At 41.1% G+C, this 27,562-nt stretch overlaps 2 protein-coding genes and 1 pseudogene across 3 annotated transcripts; all 3 read left to right on the top strand.

The window, feature by feature from the left end:
- Window positions 1–467: 467 nt before the first annotated feature.
- LOC133909986 (uncharacterized) lies at window positions 468–7,774 on the top strand. Its single transcript, XM_062352512.1, has 10 exons — window positions 468–1,037; window positions 2,012–2,148; window positions 2,270–2,332; window positions 2,646–2,735; window positions 3,171–3,336; window positions 4,194–4,380; window positions 4,703–5,541; window positions 6,520–7,104; window positions 7,192–7,257; window positions 7,372–7,774. Exons 1-10 carry the CDS (start codon window positions 468–470, stop codon window positions 7,489–7,491), a joined length of 2,823 nt encoding a protein of 940 aa, XP_062208496.1. The 3' UTR covers window positions 7,492–7,774.
- A 7,186-nt stretch (window positions 7,775–14,960) lies between these two features.
- LOC133909968 (protein argonaute 4A) lies at window positions 14,961–22,491 on the top strand. Of its 2 annotated transcripts, none has more exons than XM_062352498.1 (24): window positions 14,961–15,094; window positions 15,883–15,924; window positions 16,598–16,832; window positions 16,920–17,125; window positions 17,214–17,435; window positions 17,523–17,659; window positions 17,758–17,855; window positions 17,954–18,051; window positions 18,199–18,364; window positions 18,451–18,567; window positions 18,635–18,742; window positions 18,925–18,987; window positions 19,072–19,185; window positions 19,257–19,422; window positions 19,505–19,617; window positions 19,709–19,846; window positions 19,959–20,086; window positions 20,206–20,271; window positions 20,427–20,490; window positions 20,597–20,708; window positions 20,797–20,870; window positions 21,620–21,714; window positions 21,795–21,826; window positions 21,920–22,491. In XM_062352498.1, exons 3-24 carry the CDS (start codon window positions 16,611–16,613, stop codon window positions 22,093–22,095), a joined length of 2,715 nt encoding a protein of 904 aa, XP_062208482.1. In that variant the 5' UTR covers window positions 14,961–15,094; window positions 15,883–15,924; window positions 16,598–16,610; the 3' UTR covers window positions 22,096–22,491. The 2 variants fall into 2 exon arrangements, with proteins under 2 accessions (XP_062208482.1, XP_062208488.1); XM_062352504.1 differs by lacking the exon at window positions 14,961–15,094 and adding an exon at window positions 15,109–15,263.
- Window positions 22,492–26,856: 4,365 nt separating this feature from the next.
- Window positions 26,857–27,562, top strand: part of LOC133931185 (protein argonaute 4A-like) — a 58,898-nt pseudogene continuing 58,192 nt past the window's right edge.

Below are 27,562 nucleotides of genomic sequence, written 5' to 3'. Positions count from 1 at the left end.
CATATAGGCATAAAAGTTATTCAGTAAAAGATCGGCATCATTTCAAACGGTGCTGAAATGTGTGGAAGGTGCAACAACTATCTACCCAAAAAATATATTGATTTGGAGAAAGATTAACAGCGATGGGTGAGAGAGTTATAGACAAAAGGCAATTGAAAAGTAAAGCAAACCATCAAGGCACCATCCAAATGACTTTATGGCCTTCATAAAATGACAGTTGATAGCTTACACCGAGCTATCGATACCCCCACTGAAATATTTATTTGCATTTGCAACTACCTATTCTAAACTGCAGGACAGTCAAAGTACGGGTGGTCCTTCCAATTTATCATTCTCCCAGAGAGAAGCACATGATATCTTAGCTTCCAGCTTTCCGGGCTTCGTCTCCGATGACTGCGCAGCTGTAGAGCCATAGAGGAAACCTCTGGCGCTGGCACACGTCGATATCAAGGATAAAGATCTATTAGATGGCCATGGACGGTCCATCTTACAGATTCCTTCCGTGGTTTACATGGTTTGTAGCTTGTGTTCTTCTCCAGTCGGTTGTTTCTGCTCATGCATGGTGCCCTCCACATCCTAGCCCAAGGCGAGAAGCAAGGTTTAAGCAGAAGACAAATAAGTTTTGGGAGTACCAGGCACAGAGTAATACCTGGGTGGAAATAAACATGCCTTTCAACTTGATGTCTTGTATCAACGGTACCTGCACAAAGGTAGGATCAATCAAGCATCTGGAAAGGAAACCCGGCCGTGCTTCTGTTCATAGTGAAGAAGAGGATGGTGCAAGGCTTGGTGGAGATGATGGAGAAGAAAGAAATGATCCAGTCTTGCCTGTAAGGAAAAGAATTTCCTTGACAAGAATGTCAGAATCATCAGTCTGGATAACAGGACAGAGTGGATTGATCTACGAGAGGTTCTGGAATGGGGTGATGTGGGTGATTGCTCCTCATGAACTCCCAACTTCAGCTGGCTACGCCATGGCAACTTTCATTGTCAATACAACTATTCTTGCTCTTTCAGAGGCTGGAATCCTTTACCAGGTAAGTTGCACCCCCATGATCTAACAGGCAACGTTCTAGCCTATTCAGACTTGTGATTCTAGTCTTCTAGCTCATTCCACTACTCTTACTGCGTCTTATTAGTCATACTTGTATCTTTTTATTGAACTGTTTGAGTTATGATAGAACAGTGTTTTGTTACCCATTTTTAACAACAACAAAAAAAAGTTCAGGTTTTTTGGAATGCTTTTAGTACCTGCATGTGCACACAACTTAAGATGTTGAGCAAAGAGCAGTATCTGTAGTTATCAAGAGCAGTGGAACAAGTTGTACAAAAGAAAAAGTAAGAGAGTAGTAAGAGCAGTTCTAGCTCATTCAGACTTGTGATTCTAGTCTTGTAGCTCATTCCACTACTCTTACTATGTCTTATAGATAATCCTTGTATCTTTTCTTGAATTGTTTGAGTTATGATAGAAAAGTAGTTTATTTATCCTTTTAAAGTAAATAAAAATATGTCCAATTCGATTAATTTTTAGAGTGCTTTTAGTATTTACATGTGCTCAAAACTTACGAGGTTGAGCAAAGAGCAGCAGTTGTAGTCATCGAGAGCAGAGGAAATATTACAGAAGAAGTTGCACAAAAGCAAAAGTAACAGGGGAAAATAACTGAATCCATAATAATAAAAGTAGCAGCGGAATGAGAAAATCACTTCATGTTTGTTATGTTAAAAAATGTAGAGAATAGGGGTAATACTTATTCTTGAGTTAGGCACAAAGAACATGACTAACTACCATCAGTGATATCATGTAAATGAAAAGATGAATGAACTATTTTTTTCACGAAAAGTTTCACTCCATGCTATTTGCATTTTCGAATAATTGAAACATGAGATGAAGATGCTGTAGAAAGTCAGAAATATATGTCGGTAACGTGAACACATCCAAGTGAAATAGACTGCCGAATGGATCCATTTAATTGCAAAAATTGCTTTAACTAATATATTTCTACATTTTCAGCTACAGCTAAATGAACATGCCCAGCCTATCTGGACAGAGATGACATTCAACTCTGACCAACAATTCACAAACCTTGGAGAAAAGAAACAAAGTCAAGCTATGCGTATAAGAAACGGGATTGTAACCGATGATGGAAGGTGGGTCTCTATCCTAATGTTTTCTTCGAAGTACAGTTGGGTGGAAATAGGGGTTAAGTAGTTAATTTGTAATCAACCAACATGCATTGATGGACAGATTTTTTTTTCCCTTCTCAATCAGGAAACTTTTTCTATCTGTCATGAATGGATCCCTACTTGAGGTCACGGAACTTCAGCCTCTAAGGTATGAAGCTGTATTGCTGAACCTCATCCTCTTTGCATGGCTGTAGTATCGAGCTCAAACTCAAATGAAAAATGACAAGGTAGAATAAATAACAATGACCTTTTTTTTTTTTTTTACTGACTAAAAGAACACTAGCAATACATTTGGAGGTTTGAGTTTCACACCCAGTGCTTATTTACAAGAGTGAATATCTTTAGATGCTGTTTTTCTTAAAACTATTTTTATGACATCAAACAATTTGTAATTCTTTTTGTCACTACTACCATGGCCTACTGAACACAGTATTAAATGGTCCAACATTACTGATGCACAGGTGGAATTACCACGGGCGTCCTCCGGGAGGAGATGTATCATATATATCTGATGCTGGAAATGCAAGACCAGGGACCTTGTTCACAGTAAGGTGTGCTAAGTATGTGTTCTTTAGGAGTAGAGAGGTACTTTCATTTCATCCTACTTAGAAAGTAAGTGGTTCTACTTAGAAAGTAAGTGGTTCTAAAGTGTCCCAATTCGCTCAGCTCCAGTCCTGACCAATGACTGAAGCAAAGACCAACTTTTACAAAAATGGGTGGAAAACTAAAAGGGAAATGGAGGAAAATGAAAAAGTGCTCCTCCCACTATGCGTATTTTCTGCCCTTCATCTGTGGGTGCACTAGACATAAAAATTTCACTAATAGATTAAACGGTACAAATAATCAACCTTCTTAGACAGGTCAACACTATACTCGTTTAATTTGTTTATCCAAGATTTGGAATGCTTACCAAGAATCTTCTGTCCACAACCTGTAAGCTATATTGTTGGTATACTCCAATGCTAAGAATGGATAATGCAGTGCAGTTCCACTGGAGACCTATACGAGTTTGACAAAGAATCAAAGCCGTCATGGAAAAAGCATATATGGAGTGAAGAAACAGCAGAAAATATTTCATTAAGCTCATCTGATGGCTGTGCTTTACATGGTTTGCTAGGATCTAACTCAGTGTCACTTTTCCTGATAACCAAGGTACGTAAGAATTTGTTTTATCATACCAGATCCAAGCTAATATATAAAAAAAATATGTTTGATAGCCCATCTACTACACAATCTTCTTACAAATGCAAACGTTCAAAGCCAAGCTAAAAAAACCCAACTAGGGGAAGAGACGTACACCCTAGCATTAATATGTAGAAGGTAAAAATTGAACCTTGGTTGGCGCTAGGTTACAACCACCCCCACTAGCCAATATATCTCAGAGAGATTCTCAAAAACTCAACTAATGGAAGAGGCGTGCACTCTAGCATTAATATGTAGGAGGTGAGAATCGAACCCTAGTTGGCTGGGTGACAACCACCCCCACCAGCCAATATATCTCAGGGAGATTATCATAAAATTAGACGGAGGAACTAGGTGGCTTTATATTAAGAAGAAATATGCACCCAAATTCACATTGGAGAGGACTCAAACTTGGATGGTCTAGGCGTACATCCACACCCTCAACCAATTGAACTAGCCTCGGTTCCTAAAGCCATGTTGACACTTATACAATCAGAACAATATATGATGTGTTCCTGTTATGATTTATTAAGCTGCCTAAGGTACTTGAGAGAAGAAAAGAACCTGCATATGCTTAGTTGGATATCTACTAGCAGAACAGTGAAAGTATGGTGTCACGTGTCAACTATAAAATTAACATTATCATCCACTAGGAAATTCAGCATTAATAATGACTTAAGATTCATCAATAAAAATTAAGAATATCCAAACAATAACATTAAATTTTGCTAGCTGCTGAATTAAAATTTTCGCAGCTAAGACCTCTTTTTTCGTTGCAAGAACAATATTTCTACTTTTATTTGTTAAAGCTAATTATAGATTGGCAGGATGGTCTTTTAGTGGAGCGACGCTTGCATAGAAGGAAGTGGAAGTGGGATAAACAGGGAGCTCCTGTGGGTCACAGACTTAGTTCAATTACAGAAGTTCAACAGGATGAACTCAATGATGCAACTTCTATGTTCTTCACGACAACCACAGGAAACATATTCGAATATCAGTTTCAAAAATATACAGGTATGAACTCATTAAAAGACTTTCATTTATTTGTGCCAGATGTCATTCAAGGGAAAAAAGCAAATAAGTTGAATTTCTTTTTTAAAAGAAAAGTAGTAGGGACTAGGGGGGGGGGTTCATCAAGAAGAATAAAGGCACAAATCTGAGCCTAGAAATACAAAGAAAAAAGAGAGTATACATTCAAGCGCAATGAACAAGGCTGTGTTACAGGGCATACTAAATTCAGCTTGACACAGTAGCACTGAAAACAAGCAAATCAAACTAGATTTAGCATTCTCTCCTAGGACCATATTGACATGGTTTATCTTTTTCATTGGACAAGGCGGGGCTCAAAGCAATAAGATAAGAGGACAATGGATAAATCACATGTCTCCTGAGCATGCAAAGGTTGCAAGAAATGTCCGAGGTGTACAGGTTCAAGTTGGCAGAATGATATTCCCACTAGATGATGGTAGGCTTGGGGAGCTACATTTTCCTGGTATGGGAGGTGATCATATTGGCCCAAGTCCACAAAGTAACACAAGAAGAAAACTGTCAAACAAGTACGAGTGGTCCATCCTAGATGCACCAGAAACAGAAGGTTGGAATGCAGAATATTGCACCGAAGAGCATGGTCCGACAAATTGTATTACTGGAGCAAAGAATATAGCTGCAGACACTGAACCAAATGACTTGAGCAATACCCCACCTTCCAGGAGGCGCAAAACGGAAGAGAAACAACACTACCTACATGTTAATAGCCATGAGAGTGCTGAAACCCAATCATACAACTTTCTATCAAGAAGCATTCATCTGAACTTCCACATGCGGGTGATGCATGCAGATAGATCACTTTTCCTTGTAACAGATAATGGCATGACTTTTGAATATCTAAACAGGAATGGTATTTGGTTGTGGCTAAGACATGAGCACAGTACGGCCATGAAAGGCACACTAGGAAGCTACAATGGCAGCTTGTATCTTGTTGATGTGCATGGGAACTTACACATCAGAGAAAGAAATGGAGATGAACTATCATGGATTAACTGTACAGCAATGAAGAAGGGAAGACAGGTTGCAAGTGGGTCCCCATGGGATGGCATCCCTGGTCTATTTCGCAGAGTGACTACTGATGATGCACTCTTCTTTGTTAACAAGAGAGGCAGGCTGCTACAGTTCACGGTAGAATTTCAACACCTTTTAATTTGAGTAAAGTTAGTTTTGTTAGATGAAAAACTTCGAATATGCCATTTTCATTAGAGCTATTTCAATGATCCAAGATTTAAACACATAGTTGTTAAAAAGCATTAGTTCCTTCATCGTGCCCAAAGTCCTTTGTTATAAGGGGAAAAAACTGATAATCCTCCATAGCAGGTTTATTTTTTGAGGAATAGTCCTCCATAGCAGTAAGTAAATGATTCTTCCCTTAAAAAAGACTGAACAAATAAATGTAGGACTCATGGTAATGCCATGTGTGTACATCACCCATTAATCTATCTAGAGTACATGAGTAGCTGATAATCGACATGCAGGATTTCACAAATAGAGAACAGAAACAAAGAACCCAAAATATGTTGATAACATAATAGTTATAGAAAATTACTCTGGTGGTATCCTTTCATATATTAAGGCAGGCATGTCATAGGAAATCTTAAATGTATCATTGACTTTGTTCTTAAAGTTGGGCTTCTATTCGCAAGTTGATCTTATTTTATTCTACTATCCACTCTTTCCATTGTATCTTGGTAGATGCAGGCAATGGAACTAGATATATTGATTTTTTTCTCTTATAACACACACAACGATTTATTAACAAATTTAAGAATAAATGTGATCTATGCTAAAAGTGGTAAATTGCTATTAAAATGATGAATCGTGCAGGGACATAACACAGGATGCATAGAGAACAAGCTAATGATATATATCTTATGTACCTCTTTCCTTTTCAGCTCACATTTTACTCTCAAGGTGAAAAGCACGAAGTGACTGTCTTTATTCATTTTTCAACATGACCATCTTTCAAAATTATGTTCTTATTCTCAATAGTACCTATTCAACTGAAAACAATTTAACACCACATTATCAAATATTCACCAATCCAGGCATACTAACTTGTGTGTAAAACAGCCTCATACTTCATGTCCTCTTGAACTTGTGCAGGTTGCGTTGCGGAAATTCAAGTGGAAGGACTGCCATAGCCCTCCTAACACCAAGATTGCATTCATAGTGGATCAGGAGGTCTTCAGACGAAACATCATCTTCGTGGTCGGCTGCAACGGCCGCCTCTACCAGTACAACAGGATCACAGAGCTATGGCACAAGCACTACCAGTCGACTCACCTGGTCCTCTCGCGATCCCCAGGGACGGCCATGCGACCGTCCCAGTTGTCCCTGGCGGGCTCCCTCTTCATGGTGTCCGAGCACGGGGGCCTCGTGGAGTACCACTTCAGCCCGCAGGACGGGTGGGAGTGGGTGGAGCACGGGACGCCCCACCGGGATGTGACCCTCGTTGGCGCCCCGGGCCCGTGCTTCGACGGCGCCCAGCTGTTCGTGGTCGGCTCCGACGGGCGTGTATACCGGCGGCACCTGGACAGGCGGACGTGGAGGTGGACGGATCACGGGCACCCGCCGGAGCCGGCCGCGCCGTTGCTGGACGCGGCCTGGGACGGCGACGAGCATACGTGCACCACGCCGGGCGCCGGCGCGCATAACGCGGACGGCTTCCGGGGGAGCTGCGACGGAAAGGTTTGCAGCATCTTTCTTGGCCGCATTGTGTAAACCCCCTGCGCTGGCTGTGGTGTACTAATGGCACTGTGGCATTTGGGCGAACAGGTGGCGGCCGCGCGGCCGGTGCCCTTCTCGGAGGACGCGGTGGTCTTCGAGCTGCGAGACGGCCGGGTAAGCAATGCAAGCTCGCAATCTGCTCCTGCTCCGCCTGATGGCGTCTCATCGCACTGCATGAATCGAACGAAGAGACATGCCCTTACCGCCGTTCTGTTTTGCGGCGTGCAGCTGGCGGAGCTGCGGCGGGCGCCCCCCGCGGAGGGGTGCGGCGGGTGGGAGTGGGCGCGCATCATCGGCACGCCGGCCAGCGCTTGCATGACCAGCTACTGGACGGCCGTGGCCACGTAGCCGCCGAGCTCGAAGCGGTTGGTTAACTTCACTTGGCTCCGACGGTGGCAGGTGCCAGATGGGGAGTGCGGTGGCATACGTTCCTGCGCGTTGGCCGCTGCAGCAGTCCCCGCGAACGAGAATGGTTTTCTTGCCATCTTGTATGATGATTGATGAGTGGCTAAAAGTAGTGGGATAACCAAGGTAGGAGAGGGCGAACGTACGCCTGATATAATTTCGAACTGACCTTCAAACTTCAGCTTGACCTTCAAAATTCAGCTTACGTAGCTCCAGCGCACTGCTCCGGCTCTCAACTTCACATCAAATTTAAATTTATATATTAAAATAAAATAGTTTAGGTTTCTATTTTAAGTATAAAATGAAAATAAAATAACTCAACTAAACACGTTTATCGTACTCATAGCTCTATATCAGTTACAAAATGTTAATTATGTAATTAAACATGTATAATAATTATAGTATTACTTTGTACATGTTTATTTATTAATTTAAGCTTAAATGTACTTATTAATACTTTCTATATAATTAAAGTCATTTAGAAAGAGGAGGAAAACAAAAGAAAGGAAACATGGGAAATTGCTTCTCACGATTTGACTAGGATTATCCACGATCTGACCGTCAGAAGTAGCCACAAGAGCTTTCCGTGCTCTAACCGCCACAGCGCAGAGCGTCCACTTAAGAAAATCAGCACTCTGCTCTCTCTCTCTCTCGCTCACTCTCTTCACACAAATCGTGGGTGAGAAAAAAGAAAGGACGACCCCGGCGACTAGATTTTGATGAAGGGCACTTCTCCAAGCTTCCCGAGGACTTCCCCAAGCTCATCCTCTTCATCCTCTTTGTCGGAGACGTCTTCCACACGAGTTCATCCATCTCAAGCTCGCGCACCACCCTAGAACCTGATATCCAAATCGGAGCCTCCCCAGAGTGGACCCCTCCGCTAGAAAGCTTCTCTACGTCGAGATGAGATACTCACTACCTTTGCCCCGTCATTCCCAAACTCTAGTTGGTCTCATTCCCGATTAGGCTCGACCTCAACCCTAGCCTGGAGCATGTCTATGGAGCTTCTCGAGTTTGGCTCGGTGAATATCGTTCAAACTATCACACTATTCTCTTAGAGAATTTTGGTACCCTTCATGGTAGAAAGCCTCACCGGAGCCTTCACCGGTGATCTCGCAAAGGTGCCTCTAGCAAACCGTTGCTCAGGCCGGTTTGACCGCTAGCCATCGGTCTTATCGTCACTGTGCTTGCGGTCTGGCTGCCAAGGACCCAAACTCTATGCACGCCTGTGGTCGCTAGCTACTGCAAACTTTATAAACTTAGGTTAGCTTATCCAAGGTTCAAACCTTCGAAACCCTAATCATTTGACGATTTTTTACAAATGTTTTCAAAATACGATATTCTATTATTATGTGAGCATATATCATATGCACATTTTTCCGTCATTTATTTATTTATGTGGTGCCAAATGGTCTTCGAGTTGTGTGGGTAAATATATACCCCTGCAGGGTGTAAAATCAATTTGAATTGTCGCGCTCTCAGTTATGAGTATGCTCCTGTCCATCTGCACTGGTTGTAGAGTCACGAATATGGGGATGATGTAGTATGATATGTGGGAAATAGATAGAGATGTTCGGTGATGAATTATTATTGGTTCCAATTACATATATATTCATGTTGATGGATACATGATAGAAGGGTATACTTGGTTAAGTGTAGATACTCACATATTGTGTTAAAGTTGCTTTTGTATATGAATTCACTTAACCTTATAGCCGATCATTGCTAATATCCAAATGCATAATCCTTAGAGTCGGTTTATTTATATGTACCTGTTATGGATTAAATCTTGCGAGTACCTTTGTACTCACGCTGCTATTTCAGGTGCTACCAACGAGGAGGAGGTAGTGTTTGGCTACTTTGCACCCCTGATGTAGGTGGCGGGGATGAATAGTATTACCAAACCATGCCCCCATTAACACAGCCGTGGATATGGGTCCTTTGAGAATGCGTTTCCTCAACGACCAATGGTTAACGGCAGTTCTGTGGAGTGGTTTTGCGAGAATAGTTAATAATATGTAAACTACTTGGATGGCGTGATTTTAGGGTGAAACCTAAGGTTATATGGTTACACCTATCTTTTGTTGTTTATAGATGTCATCTTCTGTTGCATAGTTTTTAGTTTTAGTTAGGAGATGAACTGTTCTTATCCTCTTAGTTACTTTTTGTTGTAAATTGTAATAACTCAAATGATTGTAATATATTTTTAATTAGTCACTCTTTCTTAAGTTTTGTTGTGATGACCTATGTTAGAAATACGTGTGTTCCGATCTTAGGCACAAAACACATACCGTGACTACTGGGATGATATTCTGGTTAATCGTTGTAATCGTGATTATGTAAATAATTAATTTAATAATTAATTAGAATACTATTTAGATCGTTCCTCACACTACAACTTCACGAATTTTTAAAGCTAGAGATACTCCGCTCCAAGAATTATTAGAGTTAGAGCTCAGCCAAAGATGATCATACTCTTATGTTCACCTATCCCGATCTTCACCTGTCAATGAAAAACTAACGAGCAACCAACAGTTTTACATGCATATCTGCCTTATTGCTCGGTAAGCAAACAATGTTGGCGGGCGTAAATACAATGCCAGTAGCAAGAGGAGTGTAAATACAATGTCGTGCCATTCATCTTACTCAGGCATTTGTGTTGCCTATGTTACTAACAATGGTTATACACTTCAAAATGCCTTTCGAGTTTTCTCTTTCGAAAAAGCTAAAAACATTGCCGGAATCATTGGTGTCACACATTTCTACGATATATAGTTATGAGATTATTTGTCGTGTTGCTATTTCATAATTCCCATTGGAACACATCTTAACATCCAATAAAATGGAAACAAGGTAGAATTTACAACACCAACCATTTACTTACATGTACAGAGTTATATGACAAGTGGAATAGATTTGCTCTGGGTACATGGCACCGCTCAAACATTATATTATGCAAATATCCATAAAACTTAGTTGAGTAAGTATTCACTACCTCCTCTCTCCCTTTTAGAGAGTACCCACTCCCTCCTTTGAGTGTGCAAGATTTCCCCTTCAGGAACCCTTAAGTTGTGCCAAATGTCACACTTTTGGGTCCCTCATTCCTCACAAAGGTTGCATTATTTGCAAGCAAACTGACACCTATATAAGAGGCTAGAAACCACTCACCCCACCCTCATTCCTCCCAACTCCTAGCCCGAGCTGGCCGGAGTCACCCTTCATCCTACTCCTGCACACGCACTCAACCTTGTCGCCGCTAGCCAGATCCGCCATTGCTAGATCTGCAAACTGCGTTGCCAATCTACATCTCCAGACCCTGATCAAGCATCCAACTCCATCTATTCACCATGACGCCACCACTACAACCACGATGCTACCTCTAGCCGGTGGCTCCTCGGCCAAGTTGCTCCTCCCCTGGAACCACACCATCCATCCCTGGGCAACTTCCCTCGGCTGGCCATGTGTTTCATCCATAAGGTGATCAAGATAATGTTTGAGCCATGTGTTTCGTCCATAATATGAATAATAGTTTTCATTATCACGAGTAGATGACATGAAATCATTTGGATGCGGATGGTTGTTCTTACATCTTCATACGAAAAATTTGTTTCGAATGGAAATTTATTCTATTTTGGCCATCTTCACATAATTCATGTGGCTTATGTGAAAAATTGATGGTAAATAATATAATAACTTATGTATTGTCACACATTTGAAAATAGTTGAATTACATCTAACAGTAAATCCAAAAAACATTTAAAATGTCAAAAAAAATCCATCAAGAGTATTCCAGACTTTTTCACTCAAACAAACAAATCCACCATATGACAAACAAGACCACCAAATGATCAGATTCAATTTATTTGGCAGCTGGCTAGAATACCAATTCTGCAAAATCCATGATGTGCATTGTAACCCCTCTCTTTATCCTTTACAGGTTCAACCTATGATACACTCATCAACCCCCACACCTAGGCAGGGTTCGAAAATGCGATCGCATACCGCGAATATCGACGCTTATTGGTTGATTCGCTAGCACTCACATTTCAAAAATCATCATTTATCGGTTGAATTTGAATTCAAAAATTCAAAATTCAACTGAATTATCACCAAATTCTTTCAATTTTGATCGATATTCACGATATTTGAAGAATTCGCTGGAGAACGCATTTCGGTGTTACACCACATTTGTGAACCCTGCACCTAGGTACCCACCCAATCACATGACACCATATCATCCATCATCGCACACCTCCCACCACCGTACCTCCCCTCCATGCCTCTCTCAACTCTCACATGCGATTAATTGCATATAATTTTTTCAAGTTATATATATGCTCCTTTTGTGTGAATATCTTGTGAAAGTTTATTTATTTGAGAGTTTATAGAAATCTCAAAAGTTTAAACGAGTTCCAGTAGCGGAGCTTCCTTAGGGCCAACAGGGGCCTTGGCCCCCCTTACTTCAAAATGTTGTTGAAGAAAGTATTAATTTTACTACTTAATTGTTAACTATATACTAATCCTTCTCTCTACTAGCCCCCCTCAATTCCTTATCAAGCTCCGCCACTGGCGAGTTCCATTCAAAGTTTTTGGGATTTTGTCAAGGACTTTGACCAACATTGATAAAATGTCCATAAATGCAATTTGAAAGTTTAAGAGATTAATTTGAAAACTCCTAATCCCGATATGGAAACTGAAAAGATTGAACGGTATCCAAGCAATAGATTTTGATGTTCCTATATTTTGAGACCCGAAGGCGTTCTCCTGCAGGCACCAGCCGGTAGCTGTTTCCAAAACTATTTTGTGAAGTAACTATGTAGATACTTATTACCAAGTTGGCAGAAATTTACATTAAAGTAGTGGTACTCTTTTCTATTTTCATATCTCAAAATTTGCACCATTGAATGGCAATAAGGTATAAATTTTTATTGCATTCTTTAGCTAATGCTTTCATGTGCTGTTATCGATAATTTCTTTCCTAATCATCAGAGAATGAATTTTTTGCCATAATTACTCACCGAAGTTTGAGATTTTGTTGCAAAGATACCGAAATAGCAAACTGGAAACAAAGACAGTCTTTTGAGAAATTGTATCAAGCTAGAGCATCCCGTGCTGTCATCCTAATCACTCATCCAGTTTGTATTATGCCAGATCATCCCAATTAATATACATATATTTTCTGAAACTTCTTTTGGAAAACTTTCATTCTCCAGAGCGGGAACACTGTCAATCTTTCTAAAAATATATCACGTTGATGTATCTTGAAATTTCGTGCTAACCACATTACCATTTTGTCTTGCACAAATACCGCCACAGTTAATTTTCAGATCTATTCTAGTTTTCTTCCAAAAGCATCCACAATCATAACTAGAGCAAGCATCCATAGTAACTAGAGTAATGACAAGCACTAAAAAATATCTCACTTCAATGTATTTTGCCTAACACTAGATCTCCCAAAAATTATTCTCCTCACGGGAGACGAGTGTCTGGCCATATGCACATCAGTTGACATGTCTAATAATTTTTTATTTTTTTATTGGAGCAAGAGATAAAATAAATAAATAGAAGAAGAAAATACTAAAGAAAAGGATAATCCGCTTCTGAGCGTCAACAAATTATTTTTTTATTTTTTATTCCAGGCAATAGCAGATTTGGTAGTAGTCTTCCATTCGGTACCTTTCTGAATCCCGATTCACCTCTAAAAAGAAATAGAGTCCACATTCATTTAATAATAAAAGTCAAGGAAATATTTCATATTTATTTCCGGAAGCAGCCGGACATACAATTGGAAACAAACAACCTCGCTCTTTAACAAATATACGGTCTTTATTTTGTTTGGCTGTATCACATGCCCAATTTATACGGCACAAATTCTCCACATTTTTTTTTGCTCGTTTCAAATTTCCTACCAAAGCATTCCATCGAAAAACCTTAAGGCAACATGTACTAGGAACCTAGGACGCCTCCTTTTTGCTTTGTCTTTTGGTGTTATCTCCCAAAATTTGTTTTCAAATTCATTTCCAATAGCATATCCACAAAATTAGAAAACTGTTAAGACTAGCAATCATGCACGTGTTTCACATACGTAAAATCAATAATATCGTGATGGAGCAAAAGATTTTCATGAGAAAAAATAATTGAAAAGTAAAAAGCTAAGAATACTTATAGGGTCTATTAATGGTAGGTTTATAAATTAATTAGAAATTTCTAAATAATTGAGAGGAAAGTGGGAAGTATGATCAAATTTGATTATAAACCATTTAATGGTATGGTAAATATCATTTAAATTTATTATAACTTATCTATTTTATAGAATATAGCAAATATAGATGTGAGGTGCCATATTTTATAGAATATAGCAAATATAGATGTGAGGTGCCATATTTTATAGAATATAGCAAATATAGATTTGAGGTGTCATACCATCTCAACCAAAACTGGTAGCAAGGCAAGGCGGGCAGCAGCGTAGGTTTTGTTTCCATTTCCATATCCATACTGGAAAAAGGAGCGAGGGCAGGAAGTAAACGGAGAAGGAAATGCTGGTACCTGCCTTTCATGAGCCGCCCCAAGGCTTTGGCAAAAATTGGAAGGAAAAAAATCTGGAGCAGGTGGCAGTGCCAGAGTATCTCGCTGCCAAGCGTGCGACGCTTCGTCCCCCGCCACCCCCACGCTTCGCTGAATGCTCCGCGTTCACAGTGCACCGCGGAGGGCGGTTGGAATCTCAGCGGCTTGCGGGCCCTACATATCAGTGTCATGATCCATGTAGACGGGGTCTAGCTCAGCGGTTTCTTTGTGCTGCCACGAGCGCAGCCTTTGCGCCCCGGAGCACGGGGCTGGGCGTGGATATCGGAGGAGGCCCTAACGGCTCGGTCACGGCGTTGCTGCCAACGGCTGGTATTCCCCCGCGCGCACCGGCGTCCTCGCCTCCGCACCGTCGGATCGGTGGAAGCTTCGGATCCCTCGCCTCCGTCAAGCTAACGCCGTACGAGACCGGATCGGACGCTCCTCGGGGTGGCATCCTGCCTCGGGTGACACCGGTATGCTCACTGAGAGATGGGTCCAGTAGTTTCCGGGCCCGGTGTCAGGTAGGTACCAAACGATGGGTCGCTTGGGGGTGCGTGTCTCTGGGCTCACTGCCGCATCAACGGACGGCTCGCCCTCTGACCACGTAGGACGCACGTGTGACCATGACTGGTGGGGTGTCATCCTGTGGGCCCCGAACGTCAGGGATACACGTTGTCGTTATGTACGGCGCTGCTCGGCGTGCACCGAGGAAGCGGAGAGCCGCATCGGCCCCTGTCCACGTGTCACCTGCTCACGCCCTCCCACCCCGCGTGCTTCAAACGGACGGTCCAGATCGGCGAATCGGATCCCTGGACGGCCCGCCGACCCGCAAGACGAGTGGGGATTTTTACTTTCCTGCCCTTCCTTCCCTCTCCCGTTGGTACAAGAAAGTGGGTGCGGGAGCAGGGGAGCCGCGTTCCGGAGGAAGAGACGAGGGGAAGGGGGGTTCTCGGAGAGGTCGCCTTCGTCCTCCACTCGCTCGGTAACGCAAAACCCCATTCCTCGCTCCCCCTCCCGTTCCCGCTCCCACTCCCTGTAGGTGGAAATCTAGGGTTCTAGGCGCGGATTAGATCGTCTGTTCTTGGAGCGGTTGTTCGTGTTGCACGGATTTGGGGTTTGTTTTGGCGAGGGTTTTTGGCTCCTGTCCTGTGGTGCGTCGTGCTCCTCGTTTCTTTGGTTTTTGTTTCAAGGTCGCTGCATTCCGGTGCCTGCTTGTCAAAGTTTTAGATTTGGGGCTGTTCCGTTTGTATAGGTTTTTGCCGTATTTTTGTGCGGTTTTTGGGCCCTGTTCTGTTGTTTTTGGGCCAAAAGTTTGGTTTTTTTGGCTGGTAAAGGACACAACAACGGTGCTCCGGAACCGTTCTTTTGTTGTGCATCTTTTTTGCTCCGATTTTGGGCGCACTTTTACACGGAGGGTTTTCTAGTTTTGCTGCCTTTTACGCTATATGTCTGATTCCCCCTCATTTTTTAGGGTTTTGGGGAGGTTTATGCGGCTCTGTTAATTTCTTTGCAGAAATGGATCGTTTTGCGAAGTAAAGATATATTTGGAATGGTCATTCCTAAGGATAGTGCGGTGTTCTTCTTTGTAGGCGCTTCTATGCCTGTTGGGGTTTCTTGAGTCTTGGAAGTTTCCAAAGGAAAAAGGGCTTCATTTTTTGGTGCCTTTCGTTCTGGATTTGTTGCCTTTTGCCAAAACTTTTCCTTGTTTGTAGTTTACTTTCTTTCCTGTTTCATTATCTTATTGTTGCTGTATGATTTGCTCATGTGCAGGGTCGGGCAGAGGCTCGGCAGCTTTTGGACCCGAGACACCTTGTGAGTACCTCTGCTCTCTGGTCGTATGGTTTAGTGTTTAAATCTGTGGGCTGAGTAGAATGTTTCTGTAAGAATGCTGTCCCTAGCAAACGTTCTATGTTAGTGTGTTATGTGATTGCAAGCTCCTTTATTACCGTGGCTATGGTTTGTGAGATGTCTAGAATTTCATATATTTTGTTTGTTGGTTTTATTAAGCCACACTAATTGTGCTTTGTCTACCTGTTCATCGTTTACCTTTGTACAGCGGCTTCCTGTGTGAAATTTACACCATTTGTACATTGTAAATAGTTGGCACTTGACAGCAAATGCATATCCAATTCAGAAAGTTGTGTTCCAGAATGTACATGGTGTCTGTACATTACTTGCTGCCTAGCAATGAATGATTAGCAGCAAGTTTTGAAAATATTCTAACACGGTGTTCATCTTATGTTTGTGCTACATTCGGATTTCTTCTACCAAAGAATTAAAATATCCAACTTGAATTCCATGGTCATAAAGTTTTGTTGCTTCGGTTCGTTGTAGTATTGCTGAATTCAGAAGGTTTATCTATGTGTTTAAGGCTACTTTGCCTGTGTACTTATCCTTTTGACACTTCAATTGCATTGCTGCTTGCTTGGATTCTACTGCATAGTGCTACTTATCTGATTGGTTTGATTTGCATGTACTCATGCAGAGAGGCTCACTAAATGGAGTCCAACAATGGTGAGGCTGATGACTTGCCTCCTCCACCTCCTTTGGCTCCAGACATAGAGCCAATTAAAGCTGAGGAAGCAAAGAAGTTGTCGAAACCTAAGAAGGCGCTGGTCCCAAGGAAAGGTTTTGGCAAAAAAGGGCAGCAGATAAAGCTTTTAACAAACCACTTCAAAGTTTCTCTGAAGAACACAGATGAATTTTTCTATCACTACTATGTGCGCCTATTATCCTTGTTTAAAAATTTTATTTTGTTTTCTTGCTCATATATAATTATCATTACTCCTATGTTTTATTGATCGCAGGTGAATCTGAAGTATGAAGATGATAGGCTGGTTGATGGCAAGGGGGTAGGGAGAAAAGTGATTGACAAACTCCAGCAAACTTACGCAACTGAGCTTGCAAATAAAGATTTCGCATATGATGGTGAGAAGAGCCTGTTCACAATTGGTGCTCTTCCTCAAGTTAACAACGAGTTTACTGTTGTGCTGGAAGATGTTTCCACTGGAAAGTAATGACTCCACTATTTCAGTTGCTTTGTCCTGATCCAGTACTGTGGCAACTATTCCTTCATGCTGACTTGATTTTCTTGCATTTAGGATGGCTGCAAATGGAAGCCCTGGCAATGATAGTCCTTCTGGAAGTGACAGGAAAAGGGTTAGAAGGCCCTACCAGACAAAGACGTTCAAAGTGGAGCTATCCTTCGCAGCGAAAATTCCTATGAGTGCAATTGCACAGGCTTTGAGAGGTCAGGAATCCGAGCATACTCAGGAAGCAATCCGAGTAATTGATATTATTTTGAGACAGCACTCTGCAAAGCAGTATGTATCTTTCATACCTTTGTGAAGGCTTATTTGCAAACATCATCGATTTTATTGATATTGTTTACATTTTCCTTTTGTTTGCAGGGGTTGCCTCTTGGTCCGTCAATCTTTCTTCCACAATAATCCTTCCAACTTTGTTGACTTGGGTGGCGGTGTAATGGGCTGTAGAGGATTCCATACTAGCTTCCGTGCTACACAGAGTGGACTTTCACTTAATATTGGTATGTTTTATCATCTAAAAGTCCAGATCCATGCTATACTGTGATCAGTTCTTTGTATGCAGTTGGTAATATTTACATGTATTATTTGGTTTATGCAGACGTGTCCACAACAATGATAGTGAAACCTGGTCCTGTTATTGATTTTCTACTTGCCAACCAGAAGGTTGATCATCCAAACAAGATTGACTGGGCCAAGGTAACATCGTTATGCTGAAAACAATAGTATAAGAATGAAGATTGAGAGCCATTTTACTCTTAGATACCTATAATTGCATCTTTGTTGAACTTCTGCAGGCTAAGCGTGCCTTGAAGAATTTAAGGATAAAGACAAGCCCTGCAAATACAGAATATAAGATTGTTGGTTTGAGCGACAGGAGTTGCTCTGAACAGATGTAAGTATCATGATGATATGTTGAACTATTCTTATTTTATTGTTATTGCTGGATGTTTATTGTCATCTTCTTTGCAGTTTCTTTTTCTTTACTTCTGTCTACATTTTTCACTTTTTTATTAAGTACTTCGTGATTCCATGCTTGTAGGTTCACACTAAAGAACAGAAATGGTGAAAATGGTGACCCTGAAACAACAGAGATGAGTGTTTATGATTACTTTGTCAAGAACCGTGGCATAGAGTTGAGATACTCTGGTGATTTTCCCTGTATTAATGTGGGGAAGCCAAAGCGGCCGACATATTTCCCTGTTGAGGTCATTACTATTGAAATTCTGATGTCTTTCCTTTGCTGAAAAACTCTTCTTTGCTAATCTATTGTGAATGTTTTTATGTTTACCAGCTTTGCAGCCTTGTGCCTTTACAAAGATACACTAAGGCGTTGAGTACACTTCAGAGATCTTCACTTGTTGAGAAGTCTAGGCAGAAACCACAAGAAAGGATGACAGTTCTGTCTGATGTGAGTAGCTCCTTAGCTTCAGTTTAGTAGTTGGTAGTTGTACTTTCTTAACTTGGCAAATTGGTAGGTACTTCAACGAAGCAACTATGACTCGGAGCCTATGCTGATGGCATGCGGCATTTCGATAGCCAAAAGATTCACTGAAGTTGATGGTAGGGTACTGCAGGCACCCAAGGTTGAGCTTCTTCTGGATCAATGTCACTACCCAGTTCTGCATCATTTCCTAAAATGATCTCATTATTAACTATTATCGCAAAACCACTACACAGAACAGCCGAACTATATGTTATGCTTTTTTCAGTTATCCTTGGTTATGAAACTGTGATGGTATAAATCTGATGATATCTTCTTTTGCAGCTCAAAGCTGGAAACGGAGAAGATATTTTTACACGTAATGGGAGATGGAACTTCAATAATAAGGTCCGCGTGTCTGGAGTGTGTATTCCCTGTTTGTATGCAGTCTTTCATGGTATTGAACTTTATATTTGAAGTTATGTTTTCCAGAGGCTCATCAGAGCTAGCAGTGTCGAGAAATGGGCTGTGGTGAACTTTTCTGCACGATGCAATGTCAGGGATCTTGTCCGAGATCTCATCAAGTGTGGGGGCATGAAGGGAATTGTAAGTTTATATTTCACATTATTTCACACATTTCCACACATGCATTTTAACTCACCTGTTTGGTATTGCAGAAAGTAGATCAACCTTTCGATGCATTTGAAGAGAATCCTTCCATGAGACGTGCACCTGCTGTAAAAAGGGTGGATGACATGTTTGATCAAGTAAAAACGAAGCTTCCTGGAGCACCCAAGTTTCTTTTGTGTGTTCTTGCTGAGAGGAAGAATTCTGATGTTTATGGTTGGTTATACTAACTACTTGCTCTTAGCCTCTAGCACATTTTGCCCTCTGTGGCATTTATGCCATTGATCTTCTTTAACAGGGCCTTGGAAGAAGAAATGTCTTGCTGAATTTGGGATTGTTACACAGTGTGTGGCACCTACAAGAGTCAATGATCAATATCTTACAAATGTCCTGCTTAAGATAAATGCAAAGGTCTGTTCCTTTGTGCCTTGAAACTTGAGAGCATGGGTAACATATATACCTGGTAACTAATATTTTTGTTATGTTTCCCCTTTTCAATCAGCTTGGTGGCTTAAATTCATTGCTTCAAATTGAAGCATCTCCTGCTATTCCTCTTGTATCCAAGGTCCCAACTATCATTCTGGGAATGGATGTGTCCCATGGTTCACCTGGACAGTCTGATATGCCCTCCATTGCTGCTGTAAGTATGTTTTTCCTCATCTTCGATGCTATATTTTGATGAAAAGTTTCAACTTGTAAAGTTGACAAATAATAGCTACTGTGACACAATATTTTTACTTTGATTTTCTTAGGTTGTGGGTTCTCGTGAATGGCCTCTTATCTCAAAATACAGAGCTTCGGTGCGTGCTCAATCACCTAAGATGGAAATGATTGATTCCTTGTTTAAGCCACAAGGAACTGAGGATGATGGTCTCATTCGGTAAGAGATTTTTCTTGCTTTAAGTTCAATTTGAGAGCGATTTTGGCGGTATTTTTGTTAAATAAAGCTTTATAGTGACATGTTTTCTCATCACGTATTGGAACTTGAATTTTTTTCAGGGAGTGTCTCATTGACTTCTACACCAGTTCTGGGAAGAGAAAGCCTGAGCAAATCATTATATTCAGGTGGGTTGTCCTTTTAAAGTAACTACTTGCAAATGCGGGTGCTGGTCTTTAAGCGAACTAACAGGGTGGTTCAGTTATGGAAATTGGTTGATTGCCTTTATTTGATTTCAGTTTGTTTACTACAGTACCAAGCTGATTTTTTGTCTTTATTATAGGGATGGGGTTAGCGAAAGCCAGTTTAATCAGGTGCTGAACATTGAGTTGGATCAAATAATTGAGGTACTGTTCACCAGCGACTTTATGAACTCAGTTCTAGTTTATGATTTCCTTTATCCAATTATCATGCACTACTTGCACATGATAATTTACTTGTATTATCTTTCAGGCTTGCAAGTTTCTGGATGAGAAATGGTGTCCCAAGTTCACATTGATTGTTGCCCAGAAAAATCATCATACTAAGTTTTTCTTGCCTGGATCTCCAGATAATGTTCCTCCTGGTAACCTACATCACTCACCAGTGTGCCGTTGCAATCAAATACTGGTGACGGAAATATTCTCTAATAATATGAATGTCTTAATCTGTAGGTACTGTTGTGGACAACAAAGTCTGCCATCCAAGAAACTATGACTTCTACATGTGTTCTCATGCTGGAATGATTGTAAGTATTCTCTGCCTTGTGATTTGGTTTGTCGGCAATTGGTGTAGTTTTGGGTCTATACAAGCTTAGTTTGTCGAAAAAATGTCCCGCATAACAAGATGAAAGAACCACGCACCAATTTGAACTGGAAGGACCAACATGTTATCAGTGGTAAATTCTTGTAGTTCTATAGTTCCAGTAGATGGCAAATTGGATGAAGTTTTCATGGGGCTGTTTGCACTGCTGGCACCTGACCACTGGTGATAGCTATTTTGCTGGTAAATGCCGACCTCGCTAGAAATCCATTCATCCAGGGGATTAACGGGTTACCTCTTGTCAGTGTTTAGCAGACTTTAGTTGGGGTAAATTACACCTTTTAGTTTAGTGTTTTAGTAGCCCTTTGTTTTATTTATACCTGTTTCAATTAACGTGAAATATAAAAGATACATGGAGAAAAACTGAGAATGGCAGCTTCACAATGGAACACTAATTGACAGCCCTAATTAATAGTGGTAGAGAATGTGCGAATAGCATGGTGGTAAGACCATGTGTGAGGCTACTAACCAGGGCTCAAACCCTGGTTCTCGAAAAAAATGCCTCGCTGTGTGTTCCTCGTGGTCGTGGTGTGGTCGCTCAGCGACATCGTGCGGGTTGTAACCGGCTTTTGGGGCCTTTTCTTGACCTTAATGCAATTTCTTTGGGACGGCTTTCCCTTGGATCGACTTTTTTTTTAATTGAGAGCGCTAAGTGTGTGTGCTTGTCTGTATCAGGGTACTACGAGGCCAACACATTACCATATTCTGCATGATGAGATAGGCTTCAGCCCTGATGACCTCCAGGAGTTGGTGCATTCACTCTCTTATGTGTAAGTATACTTAGATGCTCTAACTTTCCCCTGTAGCTTGTGACGGAACTATCCTGACTTGCGATTTTGGGACTTTACAGGTATCAAAGGAGCACAACAGCCATTTCAGTTGGTAAGTCACCCTTGCCTGATTTGGATGTGTGAACTCATATCGCCTCATCTTGCACAACAGTGTGGGAATTCACAGTGTGTTGTTTACTTGCAGTTGCTCCGATCTGTTACGCACATCTTGCTGCCGCTCAGGTCGGCCAGTTCATAAAGTTCGACGAGATGTCTGAGACCTCGTCCAGCCATGGAGGCCACACCTCGGCTGGCAGCGTCCCAGTGCCGGAGCTACCTCGCCTGCACGAGAAAGTTAGGAGCTCCATGTTCTTCTGCTGAGCAGGCCTAGCTGCTGCTTTGTGTGATGTGCTGTACTTTTGGTGGATGGCCTGGGATCACTTGGTGCCTTGAGAAACTTGGAACTCTGTTAGGATGTCGGTGTCTTTTGGCTTCAAAGTATCAGTAGTACTTGCCTATTTGGAACTCTGGTAGGATGTCTGATCTCTTTGCCTGGCGATTGATATGTGATCTGTCCGCTTGCCACTAGAAATTGATGGTTGTTTTAACCGAGTCGAAAGTTTTGGTGTTTTAGTTGATCTGCTTGCCATTTGAAACAGGAAACCCACTGACACGATGCATTAGTGCCTGAGACCCAGAATATTGTGTTAAAAGGAATATTGGTTTGAAGCCTGGCCAGAAAAATTAGAGGCGATAGCTGAACTCCGTTTTTTGTTCCTCCTTTGTTCCTTGTGAACCTCTATGTTCTATCCTATTCAGAGGATTGTTCATGCTGCTGCCTTCCCGTCACCGAACTGCTGCTTGAACCTGGTTCATCTGAATATCATTTTGCGTGATCCTCTTAATGTTTTCCCGTTGTAAATGTCGTGTTCCGACTGAAATGCGTTGATTGCACCAGGTTGCTTCTTGCAAAGAAATGGCAGCCGATTATCGGTTCTCTGCGGCGCAGGTTTCGCCTCCATTGTAGGGCTCTTTTTTTTTTTTACTGAACTTTTGTTGGTTTTACCATGAAGCTTTAATGCTGTGTCTATTTCGTAGTGGACTAACTTCGTAAATTCAGAAACGAAATGCGCGGCCAAAAAATTCTATCGGTAATGACCAATTCGGCCTGTCTAAGTCTCTGGGCCTATTCTTTTGAGATTGAGCAAAATTTGAAATTAGCTTATATCCACTGACGACTCAAGCAGTCAAGAAGCAAAGCAATTTGAAGTGAAGACCTTATTTTTGCTTTTACATTTGCAGTCAGCACATTCTATGTTCCAAGGGAACCGTGCTTCATTGCATCATGTGCACACCACCATATTTCGTGTACTGCTAGTGAGGGCCATCCTTAATTAGCACCACCGTGGCTTCCTGCTAAGAAATGGCATCGGAGTCATGGGTACTCACCGGTGCAGGTTTCACTGCGACGATGCAAAGAACGAAAAGGAACGGAATGCTAACAGAGCAGTACTCTACGACATGATTTGTGGAACTGTGGTGACTTCAACTTTTCACTTGTCCATTGTTGGCCATGTAGAACCCACCAGCATGATCTTTCTTCCTTTTCTTTTTCTTTTTGGTTTACTATATGCTCGAGCTTTAACGCCGTGTCTATTAATTTGCCAAAGAAATGATTTGGAAATTCAGAAATGAAAAACCAGATGCATCTCGCACATCAGATTTTTACTTTGGCAAGTAATTTTACAACCGGCCTGCAATTCTTGGAGCTTCTGCCACAAACCTATATTTTACTGAAATGACTTACTCTTTGCACACCAAAGGTATTGCGTACTAGCTCAGGAACATGAATAATGGTTTGCTTTCTGTGTTCTCTTGCTTGTGTGCAAGAACCAAAGATACAAGACCCCGACGAAATTCCTTAAATTCTATAAAAAATTACTGTTCCAGATTGGTCATTTGTGTTATTGATTTCTTCGTGCAAAAATGATAAACCCGGTGACCCTTTCGGCTGATTCGCATCCTCTGATTTTACCGAAGCAAATTCAGAGGTGCTACAGTAATTCACAGTTCGCGTCTCCCGTCCATCGGATAAGTGAAGATCAGAATTTCAATAATACTGTTCATACACTCACGAATAACTGTAGCGTGGATCCCCTTCCAGCTGGCTTCGCCCCTAGTGGCATCCGAACCTAGATGGACCCTAGGGCTAATCACACATCAAAGATCGGCCCTCACAGTTCAAGCGCCTAGAGCGAGACGAAAATGGACTCCGTTCGTTCGAACATAAACACACAATAATATTTTATTGTCCCATTTGCAAAGCTAATTTGTAATTCACCGTAAAAAATTCTAGCCTCTGAACCCCTAGAGAATACATCACGATGACACAATTGCAAATGGTGACAACGATAGTCACATCACAATAAATAATATCGATAAGCACTTGAAACATTGCGATGACTAAGTCGTTAATCCGTGCGTTCGTACCGGCTACACTTATACAATTTATTAAATTTATAGGGCTAATAGTTGATTATAAAAACGCTACACTGTTTCAATTAAACCTCTAACTTATTTCACGGATTAAACACTATACTCGTATGCCAGATATAAAATGATTTCGGCGAGGAAACATGTATTTGGGGCAGCAATATATTTAGGAAATCTGGGATGCTGCAGTAGCATTCTGATCTACTGCTCAAAATTTAGCTCAACTTAAACCTGGATGCTTTGGGTGCCATGAACCCATGGTACTCTTTCACACTCGGTCGGCTTAGTGACCTTGCTTAAAAGGCACGTCGATCACGTAGATGGAGGCGTGAAAAAAAATTGCAGGCACGGCTGCGGGCTGCCTCCGTGGTGCAACAGCTTAAGGCTACACCAGAATGGAAGCCCGGCCACTAGGGCGTCACCGTTGCATTGACTGGCCACGATGCAGTGTTACCAGGTGCTACAGGAGCGAAGTTAGAGTTCAGTTTACTCTGTGCATCAATCAACATATTCTGAATGGGCCATACACTTGCATAGTACTATATTCGTTCTTAAATAAATATTATTCTATAATACGTGTAGTTAAATTTTAGAAACTTTGATCACTAATATATATAAAACTATTAGGATTTGGCACATAAAAATAATAGTAGTGAATTTATCATGAAAAATATTTTGATATTATTTAATTTTTATCAATTTTTACTAAGAGTTAGTTGTTAAAAGTAGTAATGGTTAAACATATTTGTTAGAGACCATATCAATATTCTAAATAACAAGTAAAAGAGAATAAATGTAGTAAAAGACTAGTGTCTGATGCATATATTTGAGACAGTGAAATGTGCAAAGGTTGAGACGTGAGTATACATACAACTAGTAAAACAAATTTAGGGCCTGTGCCAGTGCACTAGGGTGGCCTGGGCTTCGCCCCTGGGCGCTGCTGTGGTGGCTTCAAGACATAAGTGTTCCTCGTGGCTCAAGTTTGTTTCACAAAATTTTCTTACCCAGTCCCACGCATGCTGCAATTAAATTGGTTTCATCTCTCTATCTCCCCTTTTTCAAGAAGAAAAAAGACAAAAAAATAGACCACACTCCGTCTCCTCTAAATCGTCACCTTATTCTCTCCTACACACCACCACGCCTTGAAGAAGCGCTTACAAATTTGCCGTCATTAACATCCACCCCGCCACTACGCCTTGAATAAGCATCTACGGGTTCGTTTTCTTTGCTGGCCTCGCCTTGCCGAGCGAGGTTAGTCTTGATTTTGACGGAGAACTGATTTGGTTTGCTTGAGTTGTCAAAGAAAAAACTGGAAAGCAAAAACACCGATACAGTTAGTAAATAAACTAAGCGTCTGATTTCTTACCCAACCAGGCAAAGTAAGCGGTGACAAGAGATCCAAACGCACCCTACATAGCATCTTTTACATCTCTACCATACACCACGCCTTGAATAAAACGTTTACATTTCCTATCATTTATTCCACCCTGCCATCACGCCCTAAAGAAGTGCCTATCTGGGATTAAAATTTTACCAAAATTTTAGTAAAATTTCGTGAATTTTGGGAATTTTATAGGAGAACAAAATACCTAATTTCAGAATTTTTCTTTCACTGACATGTGGGACCCACATAACGGAGGACAAAAAATGACTGAAATTTTGATGAAATTTCACGAATTCCAATATTTTCACCTGTGAATGAAAAAATTATAAAATAAAATAAAAATCCCTGACGCCTATATCTCATCATTTGCATGCACCCTACACGATGGCATGCAGGTCTAGCGAATCTGCAGAGCACCAGCCCCAAACCTCCCATTGTAAATGTCCTTGGTAGCTACGTACGAGGAGACTAGCTCGTTAGACCCTCAAAATTCATCCTTTATAATATTATTACAGTATTTCCTAACACTATTATAATATTTTATATTTTTTTATCTCCATCAACTATTATAATATTCTATATTTTTTATTTCTAACAACTATCCTATTTTCTACCTTCTATTACACTTCATCTCTCTTCAGACTCATATTCATGCTCTGTGAACAATGATGTAGCCTCCTCTCACCTGCTGTATTACTGTAGCGCACTGTAGCAGTGAAAGCTGCTTACGCTGGAGTCATTTGCTGGCTGCACCGATCGGCAAAAGTAGCAGCATAGTGATGGGGTTTCTTTTTATGGTAGCTGCTGGAGTCGCCCTTATGAGGCATTTTGGAACAATGGCGACCAAGGCATTCTTCTTTTCCATTCATGAATATGTATGTAGATAAATGGTACGGATCTGTAACATTTTGTACCGAACAAGTCTACACGAAATTGCATAATTTAGACATATATCACACTACACATAAAAAATTCAAAAATAGACAACATACGGCGCCGTATTTACCAAAATAGATAACATGTTGATGTATTTATAAATTTAATATGTGTATTCGGTACCTCAAATTTCAAAAACCTAATTTCAGCACTTTGAAGCACCGAAAAAGCATGGACCGGCAGTTCATTTGTTTCTTCTTTGTCTTGGAGATCAACAGCGTTTGGTGAATTGGTGGTGATCTTGGGTCGGTGACTTTTCATTATTTTTGTTTTGTTTTGGGCATCTTGGCTTGAGTCTGCCAAGTATCTGTTGGAGATAGATGAACCTGATGGGGGGTTTTGGGCTCGAGGTTCTTACACATTTTCTTGATTTCTCTTTGATTGTTTGCCCTGTAAACTCCATCTCTGAAAATTCGGTGCGTGTCTGCATGTTTTCTTGGTAAGGCATTACGTCCTGGAGAAACCACAATTCAATTAGAACTTGAAAACCCTCTTGATTTAGACACTAAATCCATATAAAAATTCTGAAAAAATGTAATAGCATGAGTTTCTCTACCTTTTCTCTCTCTCTTTGAGATGGTTTGATTTCTCTTCTAGTGATGAGACCAGATCGTTCGATGGTGTTTCTTGGGTTCATTGTTTTTTCCCCTTTTCCAAGGTTCCTAAGCTCTCTTGTGGAATTAATGGTGTGGGTAATTGGGAATTGCTTCTGGTTCACATGTTGTTAACTTCCTCTACCTCTGCTTGCTTTATCTTTTTGAGTTGGAAAAGAAATTGAATTAGGATAAAACTATCGATCGAAAAGGTGTAGGCAGAAAAGTGATTGATAAGTTGCAGGAGACCTATGCCTCTGATTTCGCAAATATGAACTTCGCCTATGATGGTGAAAAGAGCCTGTTCACAATTGGCGCCCTTCAGCACGACAAGGATGCGTTCCCTGTAGTAGTGGAGGATGCTTCATCTGCGAAGTGATCACTCCACCACTATTACATGTTTCTCATGATGTTTATGATGCTGAGCTAATCTGTTCTTGGC

Source organism: Phragmites australis, chromosome 1 (genome assembly GCF_958298935.1).
Source record: "Phragmites australis chromosome 1, lpPhrAust1.1, whole genome shotgun sequence".
Lineage (NCBI taxonomy): Eukaryota > Viridiplantae > Streptophyta > Magnoliopsida > Poales > Poaceae > Phragmites > Phragmites australis.
Note: the sequence above shows the minus strand (reverse complement) of the source record. Positions and strands in the feature narration are given on the sequence as shown.

What these genes read in the sequence shown, in the direction of transcription:
- LOC133909968 (XM_062352498.1), top strand. Translation starts at nt 16,611, where the DNA reads ATGGAGTCCAACAATGGTGAGGCTGATGACTTGCCTCCTCCACCTCCT. An exon ending in AATTTTTCTATCACTACTAT is followed by an intron (nt 16,833 to 16,919) that starts GTGCGCCTATTA and finishes TATTGATCGCAG; the next exon opens with GTGAATCTGAAGTATGAAGA. An exon ending in AGTTGGATCAAATAATTGAG is followed by an intron (nt 20,491 to 20,596) that starts GTACTGTTCACC and finishes ATTATCTTTCAG; the next exon opens with GCTTGCAAGTTTCTGGATGA.
- LOC133909986 (XM_062352512.1), top strand. Translation starts at nt 468, where the DNA reads ATGGCCATGGACGGTCCATCTTACAGATTCCTTCCGTGGTTTACATGG. An exon ending in ATTGTAACCGATGATGGAAG is followed by an intron (nt 2,149 to 2,269) that starts GTGGGTCTCTAT and finishes CTTCTCAATCAG; the next exon opens with GAAACTTTTTCTATCTGTCA. An exon ending in GGGGGAGCTGCGACGGAAAG is followed by an intron (nt 7,105 to 7,191) that starts GTTTGCAGCATC and finishes TTGGGCGAACAG; the next exon opens with GTGGCGGCCGCGCGGCCGGT.